Source organism: Amyelois transitella, chromosome 7 (assembly GCF_032362555.1).
Source record: "Amyelois transitella isolate CPQ chromosome 7, ilAmyTran1.1, whole genome shotgun sequence".
NCBI lineage: Eukaryota > Metazoa > Arthropoda > Insecta > Lepidoptera > Pyralidae > Amyelois > Amyelois transitella.
Genome location: NC_083510.1, coordinates 6313496 through 6337500, shown reverse-complemented (window position 1 = coordinate 6337500; position 24005 = coordinate 6313496). Strand labels below are relative to the sequence as shown.

Genomic DNA, 24005 nt, shown 5'->3' with positions numbered 1-24005 from the left:
TAAACTACAATTAATTACGAGGTTCCTGTGCCTTCTGCACTGACGCCTTGGAAGCGGCAGTAAACTTACTTTTTAAGTAATTTATTTGACGTCAACCAAGTTATTAAACCATACGACAATTATTAAGCGATATAATAGTATCCTATAATAATGAATAAAAAATTTTGAATTTTGAATTTTTGATTATTCTTTTAGGCGATGGGCTACCAACCTGTCACTATTTAAATCTCAATTCTATCTTAAAGCAAAATAGCTGAACGTGGCCTATCAGTCTTTTCAAGAGTGTTGGCTCTGTCTACCCCGCAAGGGATATTGACGTGATTATATGTATGTATGTTAAATATTTGAAAAGAAAAACATATTTACCTACCTTATTTTTTTAATAATTTGGGAAAACAACTCATTCAAAAATATGTTATTTAAGGACCATAAATATTGGAGACGTGGTGTCAGAAACTAGTTTGTTTCGTGTAAATGTCAACGGCTATTATTACCGGCCCACCAGGTCAGCAGGGTCAGACACTACGCTATGTATATCATCATATCACGCAATCTTTTTAAATAGAATATAGTAATCAATACTTCTGATACCTTTCTTTTCATTGATGTTATACGTAATTATGCATGTTTTATTTCCATGTCTCATTGACGTATAAATAACTAGATAGTGTCGGAATCCTTGGAATCCTTTTATACGTAAAATTAACTAATAGTAATAAGTATCATCAAACCACACAGTTGAAGGTGACCTTTCAGACTTTTCAAGACTGTTGACTGTGTCCACCCCGCAAGGAATATATACGTGACTTATTATATACTTGTGTTGACTTAAAATAACCATGATCTGGAATGGGTTTAGGTTTACAATGGCTGAATATACAAAGATTACGGAGGTCAGGATGGAAAGGTGAGGATGGGACCGAAACTAATAAAAGGATAGATAAGATACGAGTATTAATACTGATAACTCACAGTAGAGTAAGACTTATAGACTATACATTTGTTACGAGATTACTTGACTATCGTCTTCTATTGATTACGGTTTATTAATTTTTTTCATATATGAATAATTATGTTCACGACGACTACTTAGAAGCCATGAATAAAACCATGTCATAACGTGTGACGTTACGTTTCGCGTTACAATTTTATACCTTGTAATTATTAATCTAAATATTTCCATAAGTTGAACAGAAGAATCTGTTGCCAATACTTATTCACGAATTCACAATTGATTTCGCAACGTACCATATTTAAACATTCATATAGTTATTACTTGGAACCGACAATAATCTTTTAGGCAGCATTACTAACAGCTACCTTGGCCTGATTCTTCTGAGATGCTTTAACTTTATGATGCACTAGCGACCCACTCTGACTTCGAACAGGTAAATTTAGTACCTAAACTCTCCTTATGAATCTTTCATATTTATTTCGATATAGGTACGTAATAAAATATCCTTATATATTATAGGGGATAATATGTACCTAAACCACGTGTAAACTCTTACCATATCCATTTTAATATTTTAACCCAATAAATTACATTGATTTTTTAATAATTAAGATGGGAATTAATTAGCATGGAATTAATTCCATAGAGTTCGATTGTGTATCAACTGTTGACCTTTTTAACATTTAGTTAAAACTTCATGCAGGGAAGATTAAGATCAAGATCTAAGAGGGAAGATAATCACTTGGCACATTTAGGTTTGTTGAGGTTTGGAAAAGTAAATGATAACAATTTTTCTATAGTACTTTAACTTTTTTATAAATAAAATATGTACAAAATTAAAAAAAAAATAGTTATCACTCCCTACTTTCGTGGAGGGCTAAAGAATAGAGTCAATAATTTTGACCATCCTAGTTCACATAGTGAATATGGACGACAAAACCACTACAAAATTAATTTAATAAATTATTTAGGATTGTGGCTGAGGAGGAGCAGTGGCGAGGAAATCGAGAGCGCGTTGGATAGCTGCGGGGATCGGTGGGGGGGTGGGGAGATGGGCACCCTGGGGCTGGTAGCCATTTTCATTGGCGACGTAACTCAGTTGGATGTTGCCACCCTCCTCGCTGGGGTACTGAAACTGGCCTTGGACTTGCAGAGCGGGCTCTTCAGCTCCAATGTTCTTCAACTCTCCCTTCTCTTCAGCGGCTATACCGTTGCCAGTTTCGTATGCATACTGGTATGAGCCATCAGGGTTAATTTGACTGTCCTGGCGCAAGATTGGAATAGGCTCTGTTGGTGCTTGAGGAGCAGCACAAGCTACCGCCAAGAGACCAAAGAATATCTGAAACAAAATACGAAAGATTAATTCGCTTGCACTTCCTTCAACCCGCGTGCCCTTCTAATTAAAGATCCTCGAGCAGGTTTTGTCACTGATGCACAATAAAATTTGGCTAACACTTGCATTCTAATAAACACTATCACTGACACTTACGATTGACTTCATGTTTGTTTGTCGGTGAAGGCACTAGACAATGTTGTTCTATCAATGCTATATCGGTATATATACGGGCAGGTCAGCGCACCGCCTACCACCTCGGGTGATATTGCAAAATTAGGCACGTCAGAATAAATTCAACAAAATATGTGTAAACCTCCTATGGTCATGCGCTTTCGTGATGTCAAAATGGTCATCAACGAATAATCGATATTTAAATCCATATATACATATCTAGCACATGACTGATAAATCTTTAATTTGGGAATAACTTGACATAATGCAAAGCTCCCATATTTGGACCAAATTTTAACCATGAACTTTTATATTGAATACATAGCTCACAGAATCGATGATTCTAAGGGCATTATAAGTTGCTTTGGAAAAATATTTACAATTGTGTTATTTTTTTTTTGTAATTAATAAATTCAACTATTTTAAAAACTTTTGGACCTATTTTGATCATAAGTACATTATTAAAGGCGCAATAAAGTTTAAATATTTAAAAAATGAATAGCTGTGCCATCATAAATAAATAATATTATGATGGCACAGCGACCGATAAATTTACTTATTTTCTGTAAATTTCAACAGGAGTAAAACCACTTGCAAAAGCTAGTCTTTTACAAATTGTTTCTAAATTTATTTAAATTTATACCTAATTAACGACTTTTTGTGGATTTTAGATTAAATTAATTATGTATTTCACTGAATTCATAATATTGATGGCTTATTGCAATAATTTATTGTACAATAATGTACAATAAAAAATAATCAATATGTCACAGTTTTAAATCCTAATTAGTTCATGTCCTGTCCAAACAAGAAACAACTAAACAAAGTTTAAATAATAATTCTATCACAATACTCAAATGCAAATAATATTTAATACTACTCACACAATACATAAAATTACGCTTCTTTACCGGATGGGTAAGTTACCTAGAGACTAATAGAGAATATCTTTCCACATACTTCTTTTTGCTTCGTCCACATTCATACGTCCCTTCATGCAAGGTCGTCGGTTACATAAAAAAACTTTACTCTATTAAGTAGAGTACCTGTATATCTATTCCCTCAAAAATTTCGTACCACTATGCTAGAAAAATAAAAAATGGATAATATTCAGATATTATCCATTTTTTAGTACATGCAACTGGACACATCCATAGTTCTTCACTTAAAAATCGATGCCCTTTGACACGTAAAGTTCGAGTTTCAACTACTTACCTACCAAAAAATAATTACATTATTATAATTTTACCTTGACTACTAAAACGATTGATTTTATTATTAACGAATTATTTTATGAATAATTATCAATCAATTAAACGTTTTGTATGTGAATACTGGCTTAATATTGAGTTTGTGTATCAGTTTTTTTTCTAATGCCATTATTACTCTTTCAATCAGAAAACTTTTGTCCATCTCCCACATTATTTAATGAAACTTTACAAAAATTTGACACATTACATGCTTTAAAAAGATCTTTTTGGGAATAACGTCATAAAGCGCCTTTTATGCAGTTGCAATTGAAAAAAGATAAATTCAATAAATATAATGACATAGATTATTTCAATATTAATCATTTTATATTTAAATAGCAAATAGAGAAGGGCTCTAACCTTAGACCTTCCGAGTAATTGAAGTTATTACAATTTAAGTTATGTTGCATATGTTATTAAAGACATTCCCAATTTATCACTGACAAGTCCGACATTACAACTTCATTTTTGATGCAATTGTAAATTTGATGCCAATTCAAAACCAAGTTGAAGTTATAACAATTCAATGACGTTTATTTCGAAATGACTTATAATTTACATATACAGCATTACTGGATGCAACATTTTATAAATTCCGAAATGTTTAAATTCCTTTTTTCACTCTCTTCGTCGTCTGTTATCCGACACTTTCTTTAGCCTTTTAAATACTAAGAAACAATTTTGTCATATTCCTCGTAACCGTATGACGTGACCTATGATTTCATTATCAGTCTTTTTTCTTGACTCTCCCGGAAGAGGTGCGTGAGAAAACTCTCCAACAAAAGTTCACCAGCCAACGTAGCATTATTTCCGTAAGATGCCTTACTGCTCTTACAAACTTAACACTACTAACCCTTGCCGAGCCTCGGTGATTGAGCGCCCAAAGAACAAAACAGGTATTTTTTTTAAACAATAACAATGCGATTTATCTAAAAATACTAAGTCATAAAAATTTCTTCAATAAAGTTATGCAATCCACAGATTAATATGCTAAATACATAATAGGTTTTAATACAATAACCAACATTTTGCAACCAGTTTCACAAGGATGGCAGTCCTTAATATTCAAAATATTTTATTAACAGATATTATGTTCATCATCCAAAAAAGTAAAGGGGCTATAAATATTTTAGTAATGTATATTTTGAGACATAATTTAAGATTGCTCTAGACTATTAATGTCCTCAAATATGCTCTAATCTATCAATCTAAAAAAATAAAGTATGAAATTCGCTACCAATATACATAAAATTGTAAAAGTCTTGTAAAAAAATATTTGTCAAATCATGTTATGTTAAAAACGCAGTATTAAATAAAAGACATACGCAAAAATATTAAATCAAATATTTTATTAGAAACAGTAGAGATAGATAACACACTGTATAAGTCTTAACATGCAATCAAAAGGCCTTAAATGTATTTTTTAAAGATTTTTTTTATACAAAGAAAGTGAATATAGTATATAGTATAATGTCTCTTACATAGAAGTTTTATTTGGTATAAACATTAAACAGCCTTCTATAATTAAGGGCTTAAAACAATGTTGGCTGCTCTACATAAGTATATTTTTGTTTCTTATTCAAGAATAAATATCCTTTTTTTAATTTGGTTTTATAAGCATCCCAGAATTTTCGTTCAAAACATCATATTCTTTTTTAATTTGAATAAAATGTTAATAATTTTATTAAAACATTTAAAAATTGTTTTAAAATATAATTAGCATAACCTCCTATAAAACCCCTGTGATTCTGCATGAAATCAAGATTAAAAGACAAGCTAAGTTATTAAATAATACGATAATTTTTCCTTAATAGGCATGTTGTGAACTTTCATATATTTGGTATCTCTACTAAGCGCAGTCTCATGTCTTGTCTGTCCCAATGTTCCAACAGATTCAGCCGTATATTTCTAATATTCACGCCTAATTTCCGGAGCTGATTGCGTGCAAATGTAAAGAATGTATGTAGATGATCTCGTACCTCCCTTAGATTTCTTTAGTCAGTACCTATATAGGTTCACAAATAAAGCCCAAAATTCCCACGGGAACGAAAATAAGCGGGGTTTATTTTTTTTATCACGTCAATCAATTTATTACATATAATCTCGTATATATGCCTTGCGGGGTAGACAGAGCCCACAGTCTTGAAAAGACTGAGAGGCCATGTTCAGCTGTTTGGCTTAATGATAGAATTTAGATTCAAATAGAGTCAGATTGCTAGCCCATCGCAAAAGAAGAATCCCAAGTTTATAAACCTATCCTATGCGTACTATTTTCATAAATATTTATGTTTTATATAAACTTTAGATATTTCTCTCTCTCTCATTATCATATGCTTCCCGTTATTCGAATTATTTTATTCTACTTCCTAAAGGTTTCTGCTAATAAAACATTTTTAAATATCACAAGAATTTAATACAGCATTATAAATACGTAGTATAAAAATACAAAACGATAATCATAAAATAACTATGAGTATTTGATCAGTCGACAAATCTATTGTGTTGGTTGTTCAGGTTGCGGCGGCGCCGTCGCGAGGTAGGCCAGGGCGCGTTGGATGGCCTCGGGTACCGGAGGAGCCGTGGGCAAATGAGCGCCCTGGGGCTGGAAACCATTCTCGTCAGCAGTGTACGTCAGCTGAATATTTTGACCGTTATCACTCGGGTATTGGAACTGTCCTTGCACTTCGATAGCGTCCACATCGCCGACCTTCTTCAGATCTCCCTTTTGGTCCGCGCTGATGCCATTGCCGGTTTCATATGAATACTGGTACGATCCATCACCGTTCACTTGGCTGTCTTGGCGGAGGATGGGGATGGGCTCGGTAGGTGCTTGAGGAGCAGCCAACGCCGCGGCAACGAGCATAGAAACCAGCACCTGAAAACGTTTTTATTTTTAATTAATTTGAATTATTCTTATTTATCACGATTAACATCACATAAGTCAATTATTTAACATCTTTAACCACTTCACTTAATCAAGATTATTTAAGTCAGTTAATATTAAATCTATATATTTATAAACTATAAAATTTGCACAATCCATATGATTATCACTTTTCTGTGGAACACTTACAATAGATTTCATTGTTGTGTGTTTAATTGTTTGACGGAGAAGACCGTGTGACAACTGATGTCCAAAGATCCTGACAATATGGTATTTATACACAATTACAAGCGACCACCTCCCTGCAATTCTAATTTCACAATTCATAGAGGTGTCGCAAAATCTATGAAATAAGTAAACAGTAGATACATTACCTCAAGGCGTAATGTCAATTGTAGGCGCGCGACGTAATGCTCGTCACTTGTCAATAATGCTAACGGATTTCCATTTGTTTAGCTTTGGCTGTAGGCCACAAAAATGTCTAGACTACGCCCACCTGTTTATTTCGTATCGATTAGAACTATACATAGTGTTTTTTGTTTTAAAAGCAAATTTCCTTAATTTTTATTTTGTTGATTAATAAAACTTGAAAACTTCAGGAATACTTTTTATGTTCCCCCTATAGTTAGTTTGTACTAATGCGATTTCTTTGTAGAAACATAATGCATAACTAGTATGAAAGTGCAGTTTATATCAAGCCTAATTATCTGTCACTGGCTTTTGCACCAATATTGATTTACCAACCGACTTTTTATCTTTGAATATGGAATATTTATTTGTTCATAAAAATCTATCCACACATTGGAATCTTAGTATGAAATTTGAAACCGCAAAATAATATAACATCGATGCTATTTCCGGTGCAGTGTGATAACCGCCTAAGAACTTTCATATCATAATTTCTTCGTCATATTGTTTGCGATGATTCACAGTTACTAAATTCTGGTAAAATAAATTATCTTTCAAACTTTCTTACGGTACTATTTCACAATTGTAATATTTTAATAATACTCTAATTGATATAAATCAAAATTATATTATTCAATAATTATCTTATATACATTTTACCTCTAACATCGAATAAACATTCATGCAATACTCGTATAAACATTATTGTTTTAAGGGAAAGTTCGCAACGAGTCGGTTTTTCTTGATATAATAATATCATTATTATATCAAGAAAAACCGACGTTGCGAACTTTCCGAACATACATACATACATATAATCACGTCTATATCCCTTACGGGGTAGACAGAGCCAACAGTCTTGAAAATACTGATAGGCCACGTTCAGCTGTTTGGCTTCATGATGGAATGGAGATTCAAATAGTGACAGGTTGCTAGCCCATCGCCTAAAAGAAGAACATTTAGACGTAAACTTACTTGCATACTGGTTTAGTAGCAAAGAAAAAGAATTACGTGCCAGTTATTTCTCTTACCCGCGCAATCAATGTTATACAAAGGAAAGGCTAATAAATTTACAAGACATTTTCAATGTTTGTTTTTTTGTTCAATTTTTATGAACAAATTAAATAGATACAAAGTCTTGTTAAGTTGAGACTCATCTTTAAGGTTGGGCTAGTAACCTGTCACTATTTCTGAATCTCAATCCCTTCATAAACCTCCAGCTAAAAATGGTCTTCATGTCCTCTGTCTTCCTCGGAAGTATAATGACGTATGACATGTTTAAAGAAGTATATGTACCTGGCTTTTATGATGGTATGGTAGCGAAGTAAAACCATGCACTAGGTGCTATCTGCTTCTCTTCCCGTGCAAATTATAGAAGGTAATCAAGGAAGAGCCTAGTTAACTTGGAATTTTTTTGGCGCTGTCTGCCCCGTAAGGTATAAAGACGTAATTATATATACGTCTGACCCTATACTTACATATACGTCTGACCGTAAGATATAATTTATTATACGGTCAGACGTCTCAAGTATGGTGTTTTACAAGTCAAGTTCTACTTGTAAGTTACGTAAGTAATGGTGTGTATGACGCATCGCAACGTCTAGAGGTCTTCAGACGCCACCCCGAGTCAAGCAGTCCGCAATATGTATAAATGGTAATTTATGTTAGCTAAGGAAAAGTCAAACGGTGAAATACCAAGAATTTGTAGGGAATGTTTTAGACAAGTATAATACTAATATTGTAAAGAGAAAAGATTTGTGTTTTTTTAATGACGATGGTAGGTACTCGAATACTTATTGATGGATTTTGATTCAAATTGGCACAAAAGAAGGTTTTTATCCCTTCTAAAGTATCATGGGAGCCAAGCTTTGGTCAAAATTTAGTACCAAATTAATTTACGAATATTTTAATTAAAAATTTTAAGCGGTTTAAGATCTTCTAAGTAGATAATAAATGTAACTGATTACAAAAAATATTTTTACTGAATAGATATATGACACTAGTATGTTTAACGTTATATTGTATCATATTTTATTTTCTTCATAAAACTAGCAAGAAATCGAATTGTATTAGGTTGCCTCTAAAATAAAAGACTTCGAAATAGGTGCTCATGCGCGTTGGAGTCTTTTACTCTGGCTCTCGCGGGCTGCTCACTTTCTGTATACACAATATATCATATCGAATCGGCACATACATGTATTGGGCAATTTTAATAGGTGATTTTATGAATAGGTATTCAGACAACAAAGGATTTCGTATATGTTATGTAAATCACATTGTAGGCTCTTCGAATAGAATGTCTTCAGGCGAATTCGGGTATTGCTGCATTTATTTGCTGGGTGTGACCAGTCTCGGTGATGTATGTCTATGATAATGTGATGAAGTCATTTGATATTTCATGATCTAATATTTAAGCTCACTGCACAAATTTTTATAGTGAAGCAATGTCACCTATTTTATCTCGGTAACTCAGACGACATGCGTTTAATTTTGGTTAAATTTAATATAAATACTACGTTAGTATTCTAAATTTAATACGTATGTTAAAAATCAAAGAAACTTTTTTTACTTTTAATCATATAAATAATTAAAATATATAATCTTATTCCTTCTAATTATTTTGTTTTCCTATAAATCCTTCCAAAATATTCAAGGAATTGTAAATTAAATTCGATTAAATACGAACTGTGTGTGTGTGTTTTTGCACTTCAAAATATCTTCATAAAACTGCATCTTGAAATTTAAAATATTAAAACTTTTTTTTCTCCTGTAAGGTTCTAAATAAGTGATAATCTAATGTGATAATGTTAGTTTTTGACTAAAACTTAAAATCAATGGTACGGTAAGGTCATTACTATTCAATAACGAATTTGATTTTGTGCTTAGCGTTAACATCACGACGATGCAATGCTTAAATGGCAATTTTTATTAAATTATCACTATTTTTTTCATCTCGTCGGTGTAAATGAGGCATATGAAGTTTATGGCAATGCGATGGTCGGCGACCTTGACACGAGCGATGGAGAAAGTGAACCGACTGGTTCTTGAGCAACCTGGGTCGCCCATCGCTCCTTGCTGCACTCTTTGTACAACTCCACCAACCCAAGTTGATAAATAAGTAAAGAACATACATGAATGGCCATTCAAATAAGCAGTTAATCAAATTCGCTTGGTTAATATGCCGCCTAACTTATTGCACTGTAATTATTTTTGCGCTGACAACTAGCGATCTGGTAATTGCTAGCGCCGGCCTGTTATTACTCAAACTAACAAGGTTAGTTATGACAGTTAAAATTGATAACACGATCACTTCATCCAAAACTATAATTATGTTATTAAGTGAACAAGTCAAGAGCACATGGTTATTTATGAAAATAAAAGATAGGTAGATTATATATGAGAAATATTTATTTGAGAATCGATTCATTAAAATAATGTCATAAAATTAAATAACGTATTTTATCTAAATATAATAACTATTTCTAACATTTTATAGTAACATTTAAAATAATTATCTTCTTTGAATATTTTCTACTTCTTACTATATAAACAAAACTATGATTACTATTTGTTTATTCTATCTTATACATTAAAGTCTTTTGAATTTAGTTTAAGCCCAACTAACGAAAATATCATGTGACTGTCCTATAACTTATAAAAGACTTTCTGGGCGGGTCATATTTTTGATAAGTTAAGGGAGTTTCATGTAGAATTTGTAATTTAATAAATTAATAAGCATACCCTACTATGCCCTTGACTTTTTAAATGTCAGACTAATTCTGGTCACTAACTAGTTAATCCTGTCTCTCCAAAACTCCCTTAACCCTTCTCGGTAAAAGGATGTTTATTTAATGAACACAGGAATATGTTTGTCCCTCGATTGTGTGTTTTGCTCGTTACTTGGAGGGAGGGTTGCAAGGTAGTCAAGAGCTTTTTGGATTTCTTCAGGAATGGGGGGAGGAGTAGGCAGATGGGAGCCTTGCGGTTGGAAGCCATTCTCGTCGGCTAAATATTGGAGGTGAATCACCTGAAATTGGGAAATAAAACTATACTACAAGCATTATAAGGTTATTACACATGTCTTTTTGCAATAAATGACAGTTTCTTCTATTCCAGTCTAATTAAATTAAATAAATAACTTCAGAGAAATCTAAACTTTTTTGATAACGTTCTGTATTTCTTTCAGTATGTAAAAATATTGTTTACGAGGAGTTTATTTATGAGTATTTAAACTTACACTAATATTTACTATCTATGTGTATTTAATCATTACGTGGAACTGAGTGTTTAGCTGACATTTTACATGAACATAAAGTAATATATTTAGTTCAGATATTTACTCAAATGTATTAAATGCTATTTAACATTTAATACATTTAACAATAATATCAGTGATATTATACTAAACACATTATACTAAACACATATATCTGTCAGAAAACTTGGAAGTTTTATGTTACCTTTTAATTATTTAAAATCGAATTATAAATCTATATAATTTGATCTCAAAATTACCTGTCCATCTGGAGCTGTATACTGGTATTGGCCCTGGGCCGTCTGTATTTCCGCATCAGGCACGCCCTGGTTCTTCACGTAGCCCTGCTCCTCTGCCGAAATACCATTGCCGGTCTCGTAACTGCAAGTAATTATTATAAGACGTATGAATAATACAAGCCGCTCATAATATTATATTTAATTAGTCTAACGAAGCGCCTGAGTAGAATGTAAATGTAACTGTAGCCGAATGATACTTTGCATTGAATAAATCGAGTGGCATTATGTTGAATACAAGAAATAGGTTCGTAACAATTAAATATTTATATATCGGACATTTATAAGGACAAATGTCACATAAATACCTCCACTTATAGGACCCGTCATGATTTACGATTTGTTCTTGGCGGATAATGGGAATTGGTTCCGTGGTGTACTGTTGTTCTTGCGAGCGGAGTTGAAGATGTGGTGGAAGTGGACTGGGCAGGGGTTGAAGACGTGAGTGTGGGGTGACCAATACTTGTGGGTGAGAAGGCAGTACCAGGGCTGCCCCTTGCGGGTGGAGCGTCTGAAAACTGCTGACGTCAGCCCTGACGATACCGATCATGATCAGAAGAGCTAGCTGCAATCAAACGTAAATATTTTTATGGTTATGAGAAGCCTTATACGGATATGTGTTAAGCCCCCGGCCGAAGTTAAGAACCAATTGGAAATCGGAATAATAGGCCTAGGTATTCTGATTTATGGCTTCCACTTATTTGACAAAAGGCTATTATCTATATATTATCCTTTGATGGTCAAAATGTTATGTTCAAATACGGAAGGTTTTAAGATAGGTTACCTTGATTTTCCTTTGATAAATGTAAAGAATATAATAATAATTTCTCAAACTGAATCTGCAGAGGAGCAGAAAGCTTAATGATTGTAACTTTACTTTTTGGTATGCGAATAAATGCGAAGCAGATAAATGAAAAATTCGGAAATATTTTTTGTAGTCGCGAATTCATGACATATTATCTAATTTGGGAATTTTCAGTTAATAATATGACATTGGTTGCGCAAGTCCGATGTTCATATGATGAATTAAATTTTTAAATTTTTTACGAATTACCACTAAGGCAAAATTGCACATTCCAGCAATACTGTACATTAATTGATATTAACATATACGTTAATTTATCCATACCATACTAGGTAAATGTAATAAAAAAATAGGTTATAAAATAATCCGAATTGAAAATTTCAATCCGAAAATAAAGTCACTTTGCTTCCACTCTAAATTGTTACAATAGGAAACCTCTCTTTGTTCACAATATCCCACGAGTTTAGATAAATCCAGATTATTTCAACTTTTATAAATTCACTGACACTTACTACACACTTCATTTTAAACTGCAATTGCAAGTTGGCTTTCGGAAGAACACTGTGAAATGATGCACTTCTGATGCACACCCCTGCGTATTTATACGAAAAAATTTTGTTGCAATTACGCATCGATGCAATCTGTGCGAAGTTTATGGATATGTTTATGACTAAAGACAGTGTGAGAAAGTCTCTTGTACGGAAAATATGGGAATTTTAACATAAGGATATCTTAAAAATTCGGTGAAGATATATTTCAGTTTTTAAATAAGCTTAGGCTTGAGCAGTGTGCAACAAAAACTAAACAGCTTATTTTGAAACTTACAGTAAAGTTTAGAATCAGAAGTTTTTTAAGAAACTTGATGCAAGACTATACAAATCATTCAGAATACGACAGAATCTAAACCATTCATACATATTATCAAGTCTTTATCCCATAAGTAGTAGACAGAGCCAAGACTCTTGAAAAGACTGATAAGCTTAAACTGTATGGAATTGAAATTCATATAGTGACAGGTTGCAATTCCATCTGTCCCATTGCCTAAAAGAAAAATGCCAAGTTTATTAGCCTTGTCTTCCTTGCCTTTCTCTGTATTGACTTTTACAATCTCAACCACTACATTGATGGTTTTCGGAATTCTTACCCGTTACCTCATGTATGGCAATCTGCCACCTATGTTCTGTGAGTATCTTAGGGACTACCCTAAGAAGTAAACTATTCCTGATGTCGTAGAACTGATAGGTACCTACTGGTAAAGACTTGTTATGAGTCGGTAAAAGTGAAGTTTATGATTTAAGTATTCTCGAATTCCATTCATAGATTGTTTTTTGACGTTTGTATGTTACTAATTTGTAGGTATCGTATGATATATAAACTGTGTAAAGATAAAGTCACGAAAGTGAATCATTCATAGCATAGTACGTAGTAGTATTTTATAGGTTTCAACAGAATTATCTGATTTTAGGCAATCCGGCAGGTGATTAATCATAAATATGTGTCAAGTGCGACTCAGCTTCAACTTTCTACCACGGTTTATGAGATATAGCCTGGTGACAGACAGACGGACAGGCAGCCAGCAGAGGCTTAGTAATAGGGTCCCGTTTTACCTTTTAGGTACGGAACCCTTAAACAATGTCAACAGAGCAATTGCTTTCATTGGAATTTAACTAAATCATTTTGAGTAAATGCATATCAATTATGTAACACTATGCCTGTAAAGTTAACCTTAAGGCGCGGGAACACTGCTGTGGATCCTCGTTTACAAAACACCGACCATACAGAAATAATGTTATATAGGGAGATACTTGACAATCCACTATACTAAGCAAACAAAATTGTTTGGATTTGATTATTAAGTTCTATCTATAAAAAAAATTTTATGTAACTATTTTTTTCATCGTAAAATACAACGTTTTCTAATACTAACCGCAAGTACACAATACTAAACGTAAGTAGTTATCTGCTGATGCCGAACGGTAATTGATGTCTTTATGGTCTATTCTCAAATGCATATCATTATACGTAAAATTTCTGTTCTCTCACTATTATTAACTACAAACCAGTTACAGGTATAAGCGTGTGACATACTTCAACAAGGCTTTTTTAAAATTATTGGAATTGCCTCATCAAGGTTTCTCATACAATAGCAATGTCTCCCACAATCGACTGTTATAGATGTAGGTTCTGAATAAACAAATTTCAGTTCTGTATCATTAATTTTGTTTACAAATAACTATCTCTACAAACACGTTCTTGTCATCCTAAGGGATAAAGAAAAATTTAATGGGAGCGATTAACTTATTATTTCACAAATCTTAGTTTTCGTAAGTACTTATCATATTCCCTCATATCAGTCTTCTCGTGTCAGCCGTGTAATAGGAACGTGTGCGCGATGCCTTTAGCGCGCGCGCAGACGCGTATACTAACTAATAATGACAAAAGATGCGACTCATCTGTGAAATGCTCCGCGTGTAATGTGGTTATCAATGAATTGTTGGCATTCGTTACTGACAAGGTGGATACTTTACCAGAAACTGGAATAATACAGATATGCCTGAGCTCCTACTCGTTTGAACAAATCGAAGATGCACGTCAAATTGTCATATCACTTCTAGCCCCACATAAGAAAATTATGCGTAAAAAAGAAGGTTCGGAGGAGAAAAGCATCCAGGAAATAATAAAAATCATTAAGGAGTACGAATATACCAGTTTACCTATTTTTGTAGCTCAGAAAATATCTAAGTTACCCGCTGTTACATTTGATTACGTCGATGTGACAGCGTTTCTTAAGGAGATGGCCATGTTAAAAAAAGAGGTAGCGGCTTTAAAATCCACTAAGCCTAAGGAGTCGCCCACGGACCTAGAGGGAGTAAGAAAAGATATAGACGACATTAAGCGAATATTGCATGAGCTTAAAACAAATAACTCGTATAATAGTATGCAAAAGCATGATAAAATAATGAGAATAGAAAATAAAATGACAAAACAACAAAACAAAGTACAAAAAATATCACTGAACAAAAATAATGACATATCAGCAAAGATGCAACTGTACGATAGTAATATAAACGATACTCCGCTCTCGCCGCCTTCTGTGAATAAACACGCGACCGAGTCGATATCAGCTGAGGCGATTGCACAACCGGTTATGAGGTCAAACGCACTGCTTGACACTCACGAACTTATACACACACCGTCGTATCGGGATATTGCACAAAATTCATCATGCAGTCGCGCGAAAATAGACTCTGCGCCGTTGCAAAAAGAACGCACAAGAAGTATTACAGAAGATGGGTTTACTTTAGTTGAACAAAAGCCACAACGTAAAAAACATGTACGTAAAAGTAACAAATGTGGGACTGCACAGAATTTAAGTAGAATCCAAGTAGCAGATATACCTATTTCTATATATGTTTCGAGACTTTCTAAGACGACTAGCGAGGCGGACGTTAAAGAGTATATAGAAGAAATGGGAGAAGAATGTTTAGAAGTCCAACTACTTGTGCAAAATTATGAGATGGCCTTCAAATCGTTTAAAGTTACTGTGTCTAAAACTAAGTTGGATAAATTCCTATCAAATGAATTTTGGCCGCAAGGAACTAAATATAGACTGTTTCGCGAAAATGTAAGATCGAATGCTAACAAATTATAGTGTTTTTTTTATGAATTGTACAATATTAGATAAGACAACTATTGTATCGTTTAATTGTAAATCAATTAAGAGATCAGCGGATTGTGTAAAAGATCTATGTAAAAATAATGATTTTGTTCTGCTCCAGGAGACGTGGCTTCTGCCTCATGACCTAGGTTATGCACACAACATTGATAGTAATTTTGGCTGTGTTGCAACGAGTTCCGTCGATACATCGACTGGAATTTTACGTGGTAGTCCATACGGAGGCCTGGCTGTCTTGTGGCGGAAGTCCAGGTTTCCTGATGTGACAGTGATAGACAGTTCCAGCGACAGGATTGCGGCGGTTCATGTAAAGTTGGGCTTGCGATCTTTTTTGTTAATTAATGTTTACATGCCTGTTACGGGATTGTCCTATAGGAAGACCGCTGACCTGTCACATCATTGCACACGGCACCGATGCAATGAATTGCGCAAGTGAAGTAAAGTGCCGACGCAGCAGCACGTGCAAGCCTCGACGCCCGCCCGGAGACCGGACGCCTCGGCCACTTGGGCTTCACACTTCGACCCATGCACTTACTTGTAATTAGTCGTAATTATAACTTGTAATTTCATTCTTTTAATAAATTAGTATTTTAAATTTTGGTTTTTTTTGAGACCTCCGACTCGCTGGACCATAATTGGCGCAGTCTTGGTAGTAGGCTCGAGCTAGGCGTGCGCGATCGCGATCAAGATTTCCGCTGGAATTCAGCCCGAGTCCCGCGTGACTAGCTGGTTCTCGAACCTTCGTCGAGCTGACCTACTCATCTCTACTCGTCGAGCTGAGGGCGGAGGAGATATCCGATCTTCGATATCACTCAAGAAGGACCAGGTATCGAGACATGATACTGTAAGTACGCTACAATTTATTCGTGGTGTTGCTTTCCCTATTTCCTAATTTCCTAGTGTAGTAAACTTCCAAAATTTTTCACCCTCGTAAATTACCTCATAGCTCTGCATCCAGGCAGGCTAGAGACACTTTTATTGATAGTAATAGAGATTTAGATTCATTAGATTTAGATAGTAATAGCGTAGAAATGGCTCAGCAGCAAATACCATTAGGACAGCCGTCCACTGGGCATGTTGAACCTGACACTATAATTAAGGCCCTTCGATTGGCGCCTGACTTTGATGGCAATCCTCATACACTGCCTCGCTTTATACAATTATGCGATCAGATTGTAGGAGCCTATTGGACGGAGGATAACCACCTCACCAATCTGTTCTTGATTAACGGCATACTAAACAAGATAAAGGGCAATGCCGCATTGACTATAAATGCGAATGGTATTCCATCCGATTGGTTAGGTATCAGAAACCATCTTATTAATAATTTCAGTGACCAAAGAGATGAGACCACTTTGTATAACGATCTAGCTATGCAAGTTCAAGGTAATAGCTCTCCTCAAGAGTTCTACGATAGGTGTCAGACATTGTTTAGCACTATAATGACGTTTGTAACCTTACACGAAAGCATCCCCACGACCGTAACTGCTAAGAGAGACCTGTATAAAAAATTGACAATGCAGGCTTTTGTTCGCGGACTCAAAGAACCTTTGGGATCTCGTATAAGGTGCATGCGTCCAGAGAGCATGGAGAAAGCATTGGAGTTTGTTCAGGAGGAGTTAAATACTATGTATTTACAGCAACGTAATGAAGGACTCCCTAAAAACTTACAAGGGTCATCCGCCTCTAAACCTGTACAGACACCAACGCCATCGCCACAAACTCAACTACCTCAAATACCTAAACCTTTCACCTTTGGTCCTATGACACAATTTCCACCTCGTCAGAATTTTAATAATTATCAACCTAAACCTAATGCACAATTCCAACTCAATCAAACTACACCTCGCATGCCTACACGCACCCAACAGATGTTCGCAGCACCACCTCGAAATTATAATGCCAATAGTAATATGTTCAGATTACCAAATCGAAATTTTAATAATAATGCCGGTCCTCGCCCTATGAGCGGCGTTAATCATTTTACACCAAGAGTTTTACCACCTAGTGGCCATGACTGGACCAAACATGGCAATCCGCCTCCCACAAATTATTTCAAATCTCGAGATGTGAATCTGAACGAGTGTTATGCTTATGATTCTGATTATAATTACTACCCCGTGTATTACGAACCAGACTATAGTGACTATAATAACTATAACTACGTTGAACCTATTGACTACGACAGGACTAACTATAATGTTTTTGACGAAAACCTGTATACTGGACAAGGACCGAGTATATCGGAAGTGACTTATAATGGACAGACAGATAACCTTCCCCAGCCATCGTCTAGCCAAGCTGAGGATTTTCAGATAGCCAGCCTTACAAAAAAGTTAAAATAGAAGTTAATCTGCAAACACAACGACAGTTACCCTATGTGCAGATAACTGATCCCCCTCTTAAACTTCTATTGGACACTGGCGCAAACCAATCTTTCCTTAGTCCCATTGCAGCAAAGAAATACTACCCTCATGTGCAATTGAATTATGACCCCTTTCAAATAACTAATATACACGGTACTTCTAAAAGTGATCATTCTATAACTTTACCGTGTTTCCAAGAATTCAATTGTGATAATGACATTACATTATTCCTTTATGACTTTCACGAGTTCTTTGATGGATTAATAGGGTTAGATTTGCTCACCCAATGGGAAGCCAAACTTGATCTTAAAGACTTAATAATAGTAACTAGCAACGCGTCCAACCCTATCAAAATGTATAACTCGCGCAACGTTAACCTCTACGAGGATATCATACCAGCTAAATCTTCTAAGTTACTTAGACTTCCTATCAATGTAGGGGACGGTGATGCTTATATACCGGAACAAGTATTGTGTAACTGCCTAATTCATGAATGTATAACCTCAGTTAAGAACAATCGCGGTGTGATAGAAATTGAAAACCCATCCGATCACGATGTTATATTATCTTTGGATAGACCCGCGAATGCCGAACTGTTCAATGTCGATAGTGCTAGCATAGATCAGCAGCCCATGTCTAAGCGAACCCAAGAGGTTCTGTCGCGTCTACGTACAGACCACCTCAACGCAGAAGAGAAAGCCAACCTACTACAGCTTTGCTCACAATACTCAGATATATTTTATATTGATGGTGAAGCCTTGACATTCACCAACCAAGTTAAACATTCTATTAAAACCACGGATGAGGTACCGATCTACACTAAAAGCCACAGGTATCCCTTTATACACAGACAAGAAGTCCGTGATCAAATTCAAAAAATGTTAGATCAGGGAATAATAAGGCCCTCGGAGTCTGCATGGAGCTCCCCCATCTGGGTAGTTCCCAAGAAATTAGATGCATCCGGCAAACAAAAATGGCGTTTAGTTGTCGATTTTCGTAAACTAAACGAAAAGACTATTGACGACAAGTACCCTATACCGAACATCAATGACGTACTTGACAAGCTAGGAAAGTGTCAATACTTCACTACACTTGATTTGGCGTCCGGATTTTATCAATGCGAAATGAATCCACAAGATATACCTAAAACAGCCTTCAATGTAGAGCACGGGCACTTTGAATTCCTTCGGATGCCGATGGGATTAAAAAATGCGCCATCAACCTTTCAAAGAGTGATGGACAATGTCCTTAGAGGCCTTCAAAATGAAATATGCCTGGTATACTTGGACGACATAATAGTCTTTAGTACTTCTCTCCAAGAGCACATCCTTAACCTTGAAAAGGTTTTTCAGAGACTCAGGGAATCTAACTTCAAAGTACAAATGGACAAGTCAGAGTTCCTCAAGCTTGAGACTGCCTATTTAGGTCACGTCATAACTCGTGACGGTATCAAGCCAAATCCCGATAAAATATCCGCAATAGTTAAATATCCAATCCCCAAAACCAGTAAGGAAATCAAACAATTTTTAGGCCTCCTCGGTTACTACCGAAAATTCATACCAGATTTTGCCCGTATAACCAAGCCAATGACCCACTGTCTTAAGAAAGGTCAGAGAATATCAATTGATAATCCGGCTTACGTTAAGTGTTTTGAGACATGTAAAAGCTTACTGACAAATGACCCCATACTTAAATACCCTGACTTTGAAAAAGAATTCATACTGACTACAGACGCAAGTAACTTCGCAATCGGAGCCATATTATCTCAAGGGCCCATAGGTTCCGACAAACCTATATCCTACGCGTCTCGTACTCTTAATACCAGTGAGACCAACTATAGCACAATAGAGAAAGAGCTATTAGCCATAGTTTGGGCCACCAAGTATTTCAGGCCATACTTGTTTGGTAGAAAATTTAAGGTGTTAACAGATCATAAACCACTCCAGTGGCTAATGAGTCTGCGTGAACCCAATTCTCGGCTTACAAGATGGAAACTGAAATTAAGCGAGTACGATTTCAGTGTCATATACAAAAAAGGCAAAAGCAATACGAACGCCGACGCACTGTCTAGGGTAGAAATTCACAATGAAGAATTAGACCAATTGTTAGACGACCTACAGTCCATAATAGGTAATCCATCAGAAAAACCACAGACATTACAGGGTTCCACAACAGCCACGGTACATACCAGTGAGGAGAACCCGATATTAGAAGTCCCCATTACCGATGAACCCCTTAATAAATTTCACCGACAGCTCGTCATAACTATCGTAGGTGACGTAAAAAAGCGACCTGTCGTAACTAAACCATTTGATACACATACCCGAGTTTCAGTACAGATTTCGGAATCAAATTTAGAACAAGAAGTTATTAATACAGTCAAAGAATATGTAAATCCTAAAGTTAAGACTGGTATGTTGTTAAACCCCCCACTTGCGATGTATTCAATCATACCTATCATTCAAAATAATTTCAAAAATTCAGCTATGAACCTTGTACTTTGTAAAAGTGAAATAGAGAATGTCAAACAGTACTTGAGGCAACAAGAAATAATCAGCAACTATCACAATGGCAAAACTAACCATCGTGGTATAAATGAATGTTTCTTGTCCCTTTCTCATCGCTACTTTTGGCCCAAGATGAAAGAACACATCGCAAAATTTATAGGAGAATGTACCATATGCGGGCAGGCTAAATATGACAGAAACCCCGTTAAGCCACAATTTAATCTTGTCCCACCTGTGTCTAAGCCCTTCGAAGTAGTCCATATGGATCTTTTCACTGCCCAAAACGAGAAATATCTAACTTTCATTGACGTTTTCTCGAAATATGCACAGGCATACATCCTTAGGGATGGTACAGCACTCAGCATCCTACAAGGGCTCCTAACATTCTGTACCCATCATGGACTTCCCTTAACAATAGTCACCGACCAGGGACCAGAGTTTAATAACCAAATGTTTTCAGAGTTCGTAAGATTACATAAAATAACACACCACAAGACCTTGGCCCATACACCTAGTGATAATGGCAACATAGAACGATTCCATTCTACCCTTCTTGAACATCTCCGTATTCTTAGTATCCAACAAAAAACAGAGCCCATTGTTAATCTAATGCCTTATGCTCTCATAGCTTACAATAGTTCCGTACATAGTTTTACTAAGTGTAGACCATATGATCTAATAAATGGCCACTTTAACCCCCGAGATCCCATAGACATAGATGTTACTGGACACTTAATGCAACAGTACCTACAAACACACAAAGACCGAATGAAGACAGTGTACGAACTAATACATGACTCTACCACCGTTGAACGTGAGGCTATTATAGAGAACCGAAATAAAAATCGCGAGCCGGAAATAGAATACCAACCCCAACAACAAGTTTTTATAACCAACCCTTCAGCCAGTAGGCAAAAGATAGCCCCAAGATATACCCAAGATACTGTATTGGCGGATTTGCCGATCCATATCTATACTTCTAAAAAGCGCGGCCCAATTGCAAAAGTTAGACTGAAAAGAATCCCCAAGTCAGCAAAATTGTTGCAGGTTACTCCTAACTCTGACCGTGACACGAGCGCAAGAAGTTCAAGTTGACAGCCTGGAAGACGGACCTGGACTTTTGCCCTTCAAATTGGGACCTACTAGACTAGTAACACATGACCACTCCTTCCTACAATACATTGAGCTTAGTAGCATTGAGAAACATATTGAACTTGTTAAACACCAAATCGTAGAACTAAAAGTTAGATTACCTAATGATACTTATCAAATATTTGAACACCAGGTAGATTACTTAAGTAACAAATTAAATAAAACAACATACGAACTGGACAGTCTAGAACCCCATCGTTTACGAAGAGGTCTCGTAGATGGTCTAGGGTCTATGATAAAAAGTATAACAGGAAATTTAGATTATACAGACGCTATAAACTATAATAAGGCCATTGAATCTCTTGAAACCAATCAAAAGAAATTAGCTAGTAACTATAATACCCACGTTAGCTTAAATAAGGAGTGGATGGCTCATCATGCGAGTGTATTAGTTAGTCTAGTAGAAAATCAAAAGAAACTTAACCATACATTGAATATCCTTCTAGACGACGAGATCCATAAGAATAGCAATCTGATAAAATACGCTAAGTTAGCTCAGTTCTTATCGATCGTCACCAATAATATAGATGAACTCTCAAACGAATTACGCAGAATAGAAGATATATTGGCGTTCACTCGTACATCAAGTGTCCATCACTCGATGTTAAGAGTCGACATTTTAAGTAAGATTATTAGAAAACTTAAGGAATTATATAATAACGAACAATTATTAGATATAGATTTAAGAGACTATTATAATATCATACAGGCAGGTTCATATTATATGAATAGACAAATAGTTATAGTTTTCAAGTTTCCAATACTTTCAACAGAAACCTATGATCTTTATAAATTACCTATAGTACCCAACCAATATAACCAAATCCTAATACCCCCTCATCCTTTACTAGCAACCAACGGTAAAGAGTACATGTACATAGAGGCAGAATGCCCGAAGATACAATCTCGATACCTATGTCAACCAACAACTTACCAGCAAATTAGATCGGATTCTGACTGTATCCAGACACTCATCTTCAGACAGGCCATCGACGACTCCTGCCAGCAGATCACCGTCAATCTTACAAGAGAGACGCTAGAAAAGTTGGATGACAGACATTACATCCTAACTCTTCCACGGCCAACCAAAGTACGATTTACATGTGAGCGAGATGAATACCGAATTCTGCATCGTAGCCATCTCATTACTATTCCACGTCGGTGTTCAGTTCAAACAGATGACTTCACCATCTACAACTCTCAAGATCGCGTCGAAGGACAACCCGTCAAGATATTCAACATCCCCGATAACCCGGACCTACACATCTCATCGCAGCCAGCGATAACTCTTAATTCTATCGACCTGAAGATGCTTCGGAACATTCAAGATAGAGTTTTATCCCAGAAACCCATGGAAATGGACGAAGTGAATACAGCATCCCTATACCACACTACAGTACCATTATATGTATTGCTGAGCATCACTGCAGTCGCAGCTACGGTTATATTAAGCCGCAAATATATGAACCGAAGACAGAATCCTGGAACCACAGACGATATCCCGAAGACTGAAGAAACTTCCAGATCCACAACTATATACAGCATCCCAAGCCCTGCAAACAGAATATCGAACGCAACATTTTCGTTAAAGAACCTAAAATAGTTGCGTTTCTAAGGGTGGAGGTGTTACGGGATTGTCCTATAGGAAGACCGCTGACCTGTCACATCATTGCACACGGCACCGATGCAATGAATTGCGCAAGTGAAGTAAAGTGCCGACGCAGCAGCACGTGCAAGCCTCGACGCCCGCCCGGAGACCGGACGCCTCGGCCACTTGGGCTTCACACTTCGACCCATGCACTTACTTGTAATTAGTCGTAATTATAACTTGTAATTTCATTCTTTTAATAAATTAGTATTTTAAATTTTGGTTTTTTTTGAGACCTCCGACTCGCTGGACCATAATTTGCCTACGGACGAACCTGACAATCTCACAGAGTTTAT

At 35.7% G+C, this 24005-nt stretch overlaps 4 protein-coding genes across 4 annotated transcripts; 1 reads left to right on the top strand and 3 right to left on the bottom strand.

Annotated features, from left to right (window-relative positions):
* Nucleotides 1-1922: 1922 nt before the first annotated feature.
* On the bottom strand, nt 1923-2456 carry LOC132901913 (endocuticle structural glycoprotein SgAbd-8-like). Its single transcript, XM_060945128.1, has 2 exons — nt 2445-2456; nt 1923-2294 (listed from the first exon to the last, which is right to left on the bottom strand). Exons 1-2 carry the CDS (start codon nt 2454-2456, stop codon nt 1923-1925), a joined length of 384 nt encoding a protein of 127 aa, XP_060801111.1.
* Nucleotides 2457-6108: 3652 nt separating this feature from the next.
* LOC106132685 (endocuticle structural glycoprotein ABD-4) lies at nt 6109-6944 on the bottom strand. Its single transcript, XM_013332177.2, has 2 exons — nt 6786-6944; nt 6109-6587 (listed from the first exon to the last, which is right to left on the bottom strand). Exons 1-2 carry the CDS (start codon nt 6921-6923, stop codon nt 6207-6209), a joined length of 519 nt encoding a protein of 172 aa, XP_013187631.2. The 5' UTR covers nt 6924-6944; the 3' UTR covers nt 6109-6206.
* A 3897-nt stretch (nt 6945-10841) lies between these two features.
* LOC106131655 (endocuticle structural glycoprotein ABD-4) lies at nt 10842-12884 on the bottom strand. Its single transcript, XM_013330826.2, has 4 exons — nt 12873-12884; nt 11864-12120; nt 11520-11640; nt 10842-11031 (listed from the first exon to the last, which is right to left on the bottom strand). The coding sequence occupies exons 1-4, from the start codon at nt 12882-12884 to the stop codon at nt 10849-10851; spliced, it is 573 nt and encodes a 190-aa protein (XP_013186280.2). The 3' UTR covers nt 10842-10848.
* Nucleotides 12885-14752: 1868 nt separating this feature from the next.
* On the top strand, nt 14753-23926 carry LOC106139678 (uncharacterized). Its single transcript, XM_060945122.1, has 5 exons — nt 14753-15229; nt 15404-15985; nt 16140-16343; nt 16999-18285; nt 18423-23926. The coding sequence occupies exons 1-5, from the start codon at nt 14753-14755 to the stop codon at nt 22002-22004; spliced, it is 6132 nt and encodes a 2043-aa protein (XP_060801105.1). The 3' UTR covers nt 22005-23926.
* Nucleotides 23927-24005: the final 79 nt, after the last annotated feature.

What these genes read in the sequence shown, in the direction of transcription:
- LOC106132685 (XM_013332177.2), bottom strand. Translation starts at nt 6,923, where the DNA reads ATGAATTGTGAAATTAGAATTGCAGGGAGGTGGTCGCTTGTAATTGTG. An exon ending in ACACAACAATGAAATCTATT is followed by an intron (nt 6,588 to 6,785) that starts GTAAGTGTTCCA and finishes AAACGTTTTCAG; the next exon opens with GTGCTGGTTTCTATGCTCGT.
- LOC106131655 (XM_013330826.2), bottom strand. An exon ending in GACGGGTCCTATAAGTGGAG is followed by an intron (nt 11,641 to 11,863) that starts GTATTTATGTGA and finishes AATTACTTGCAG; the next exon opens with TTACGAGACCGGCAATGGTA. An exon ending in ATACAGCTCCAGATGGACAG is followed by an intron (nt 11,032 to 11,519) that starts GTAATTTTGAGA and finishes TCCCAATTTCAG; the next exon opens with GTGATTCACCTCCAATATTT.
- LOC106139678 (XM_060945122.1), top strand. Translation starts at nt 14,753, where the DNA reads ATGCCTTTAGCGCGCGCGCAGACGCGTATACTAACTAATAATGACAAA. An exon ending in ATAGACTGTTTCGCGAAAAT is followed by an intron (nt 15,986 to 16,139) that starts GTAAGATCGAAT and finishes GTTCTGCTCCAG; the next exon opens with GAGACGTGGCTTCTGCCTCA. An exon ending in AAGGACCGAGTATATCGGAA is followed by an intron (nt 18,286 to 18,422) that starts GTGACTTATAAT and finishes CCCTATGTGCAG; the next exon opens with ATAACTGATCCCCCTCTTAA.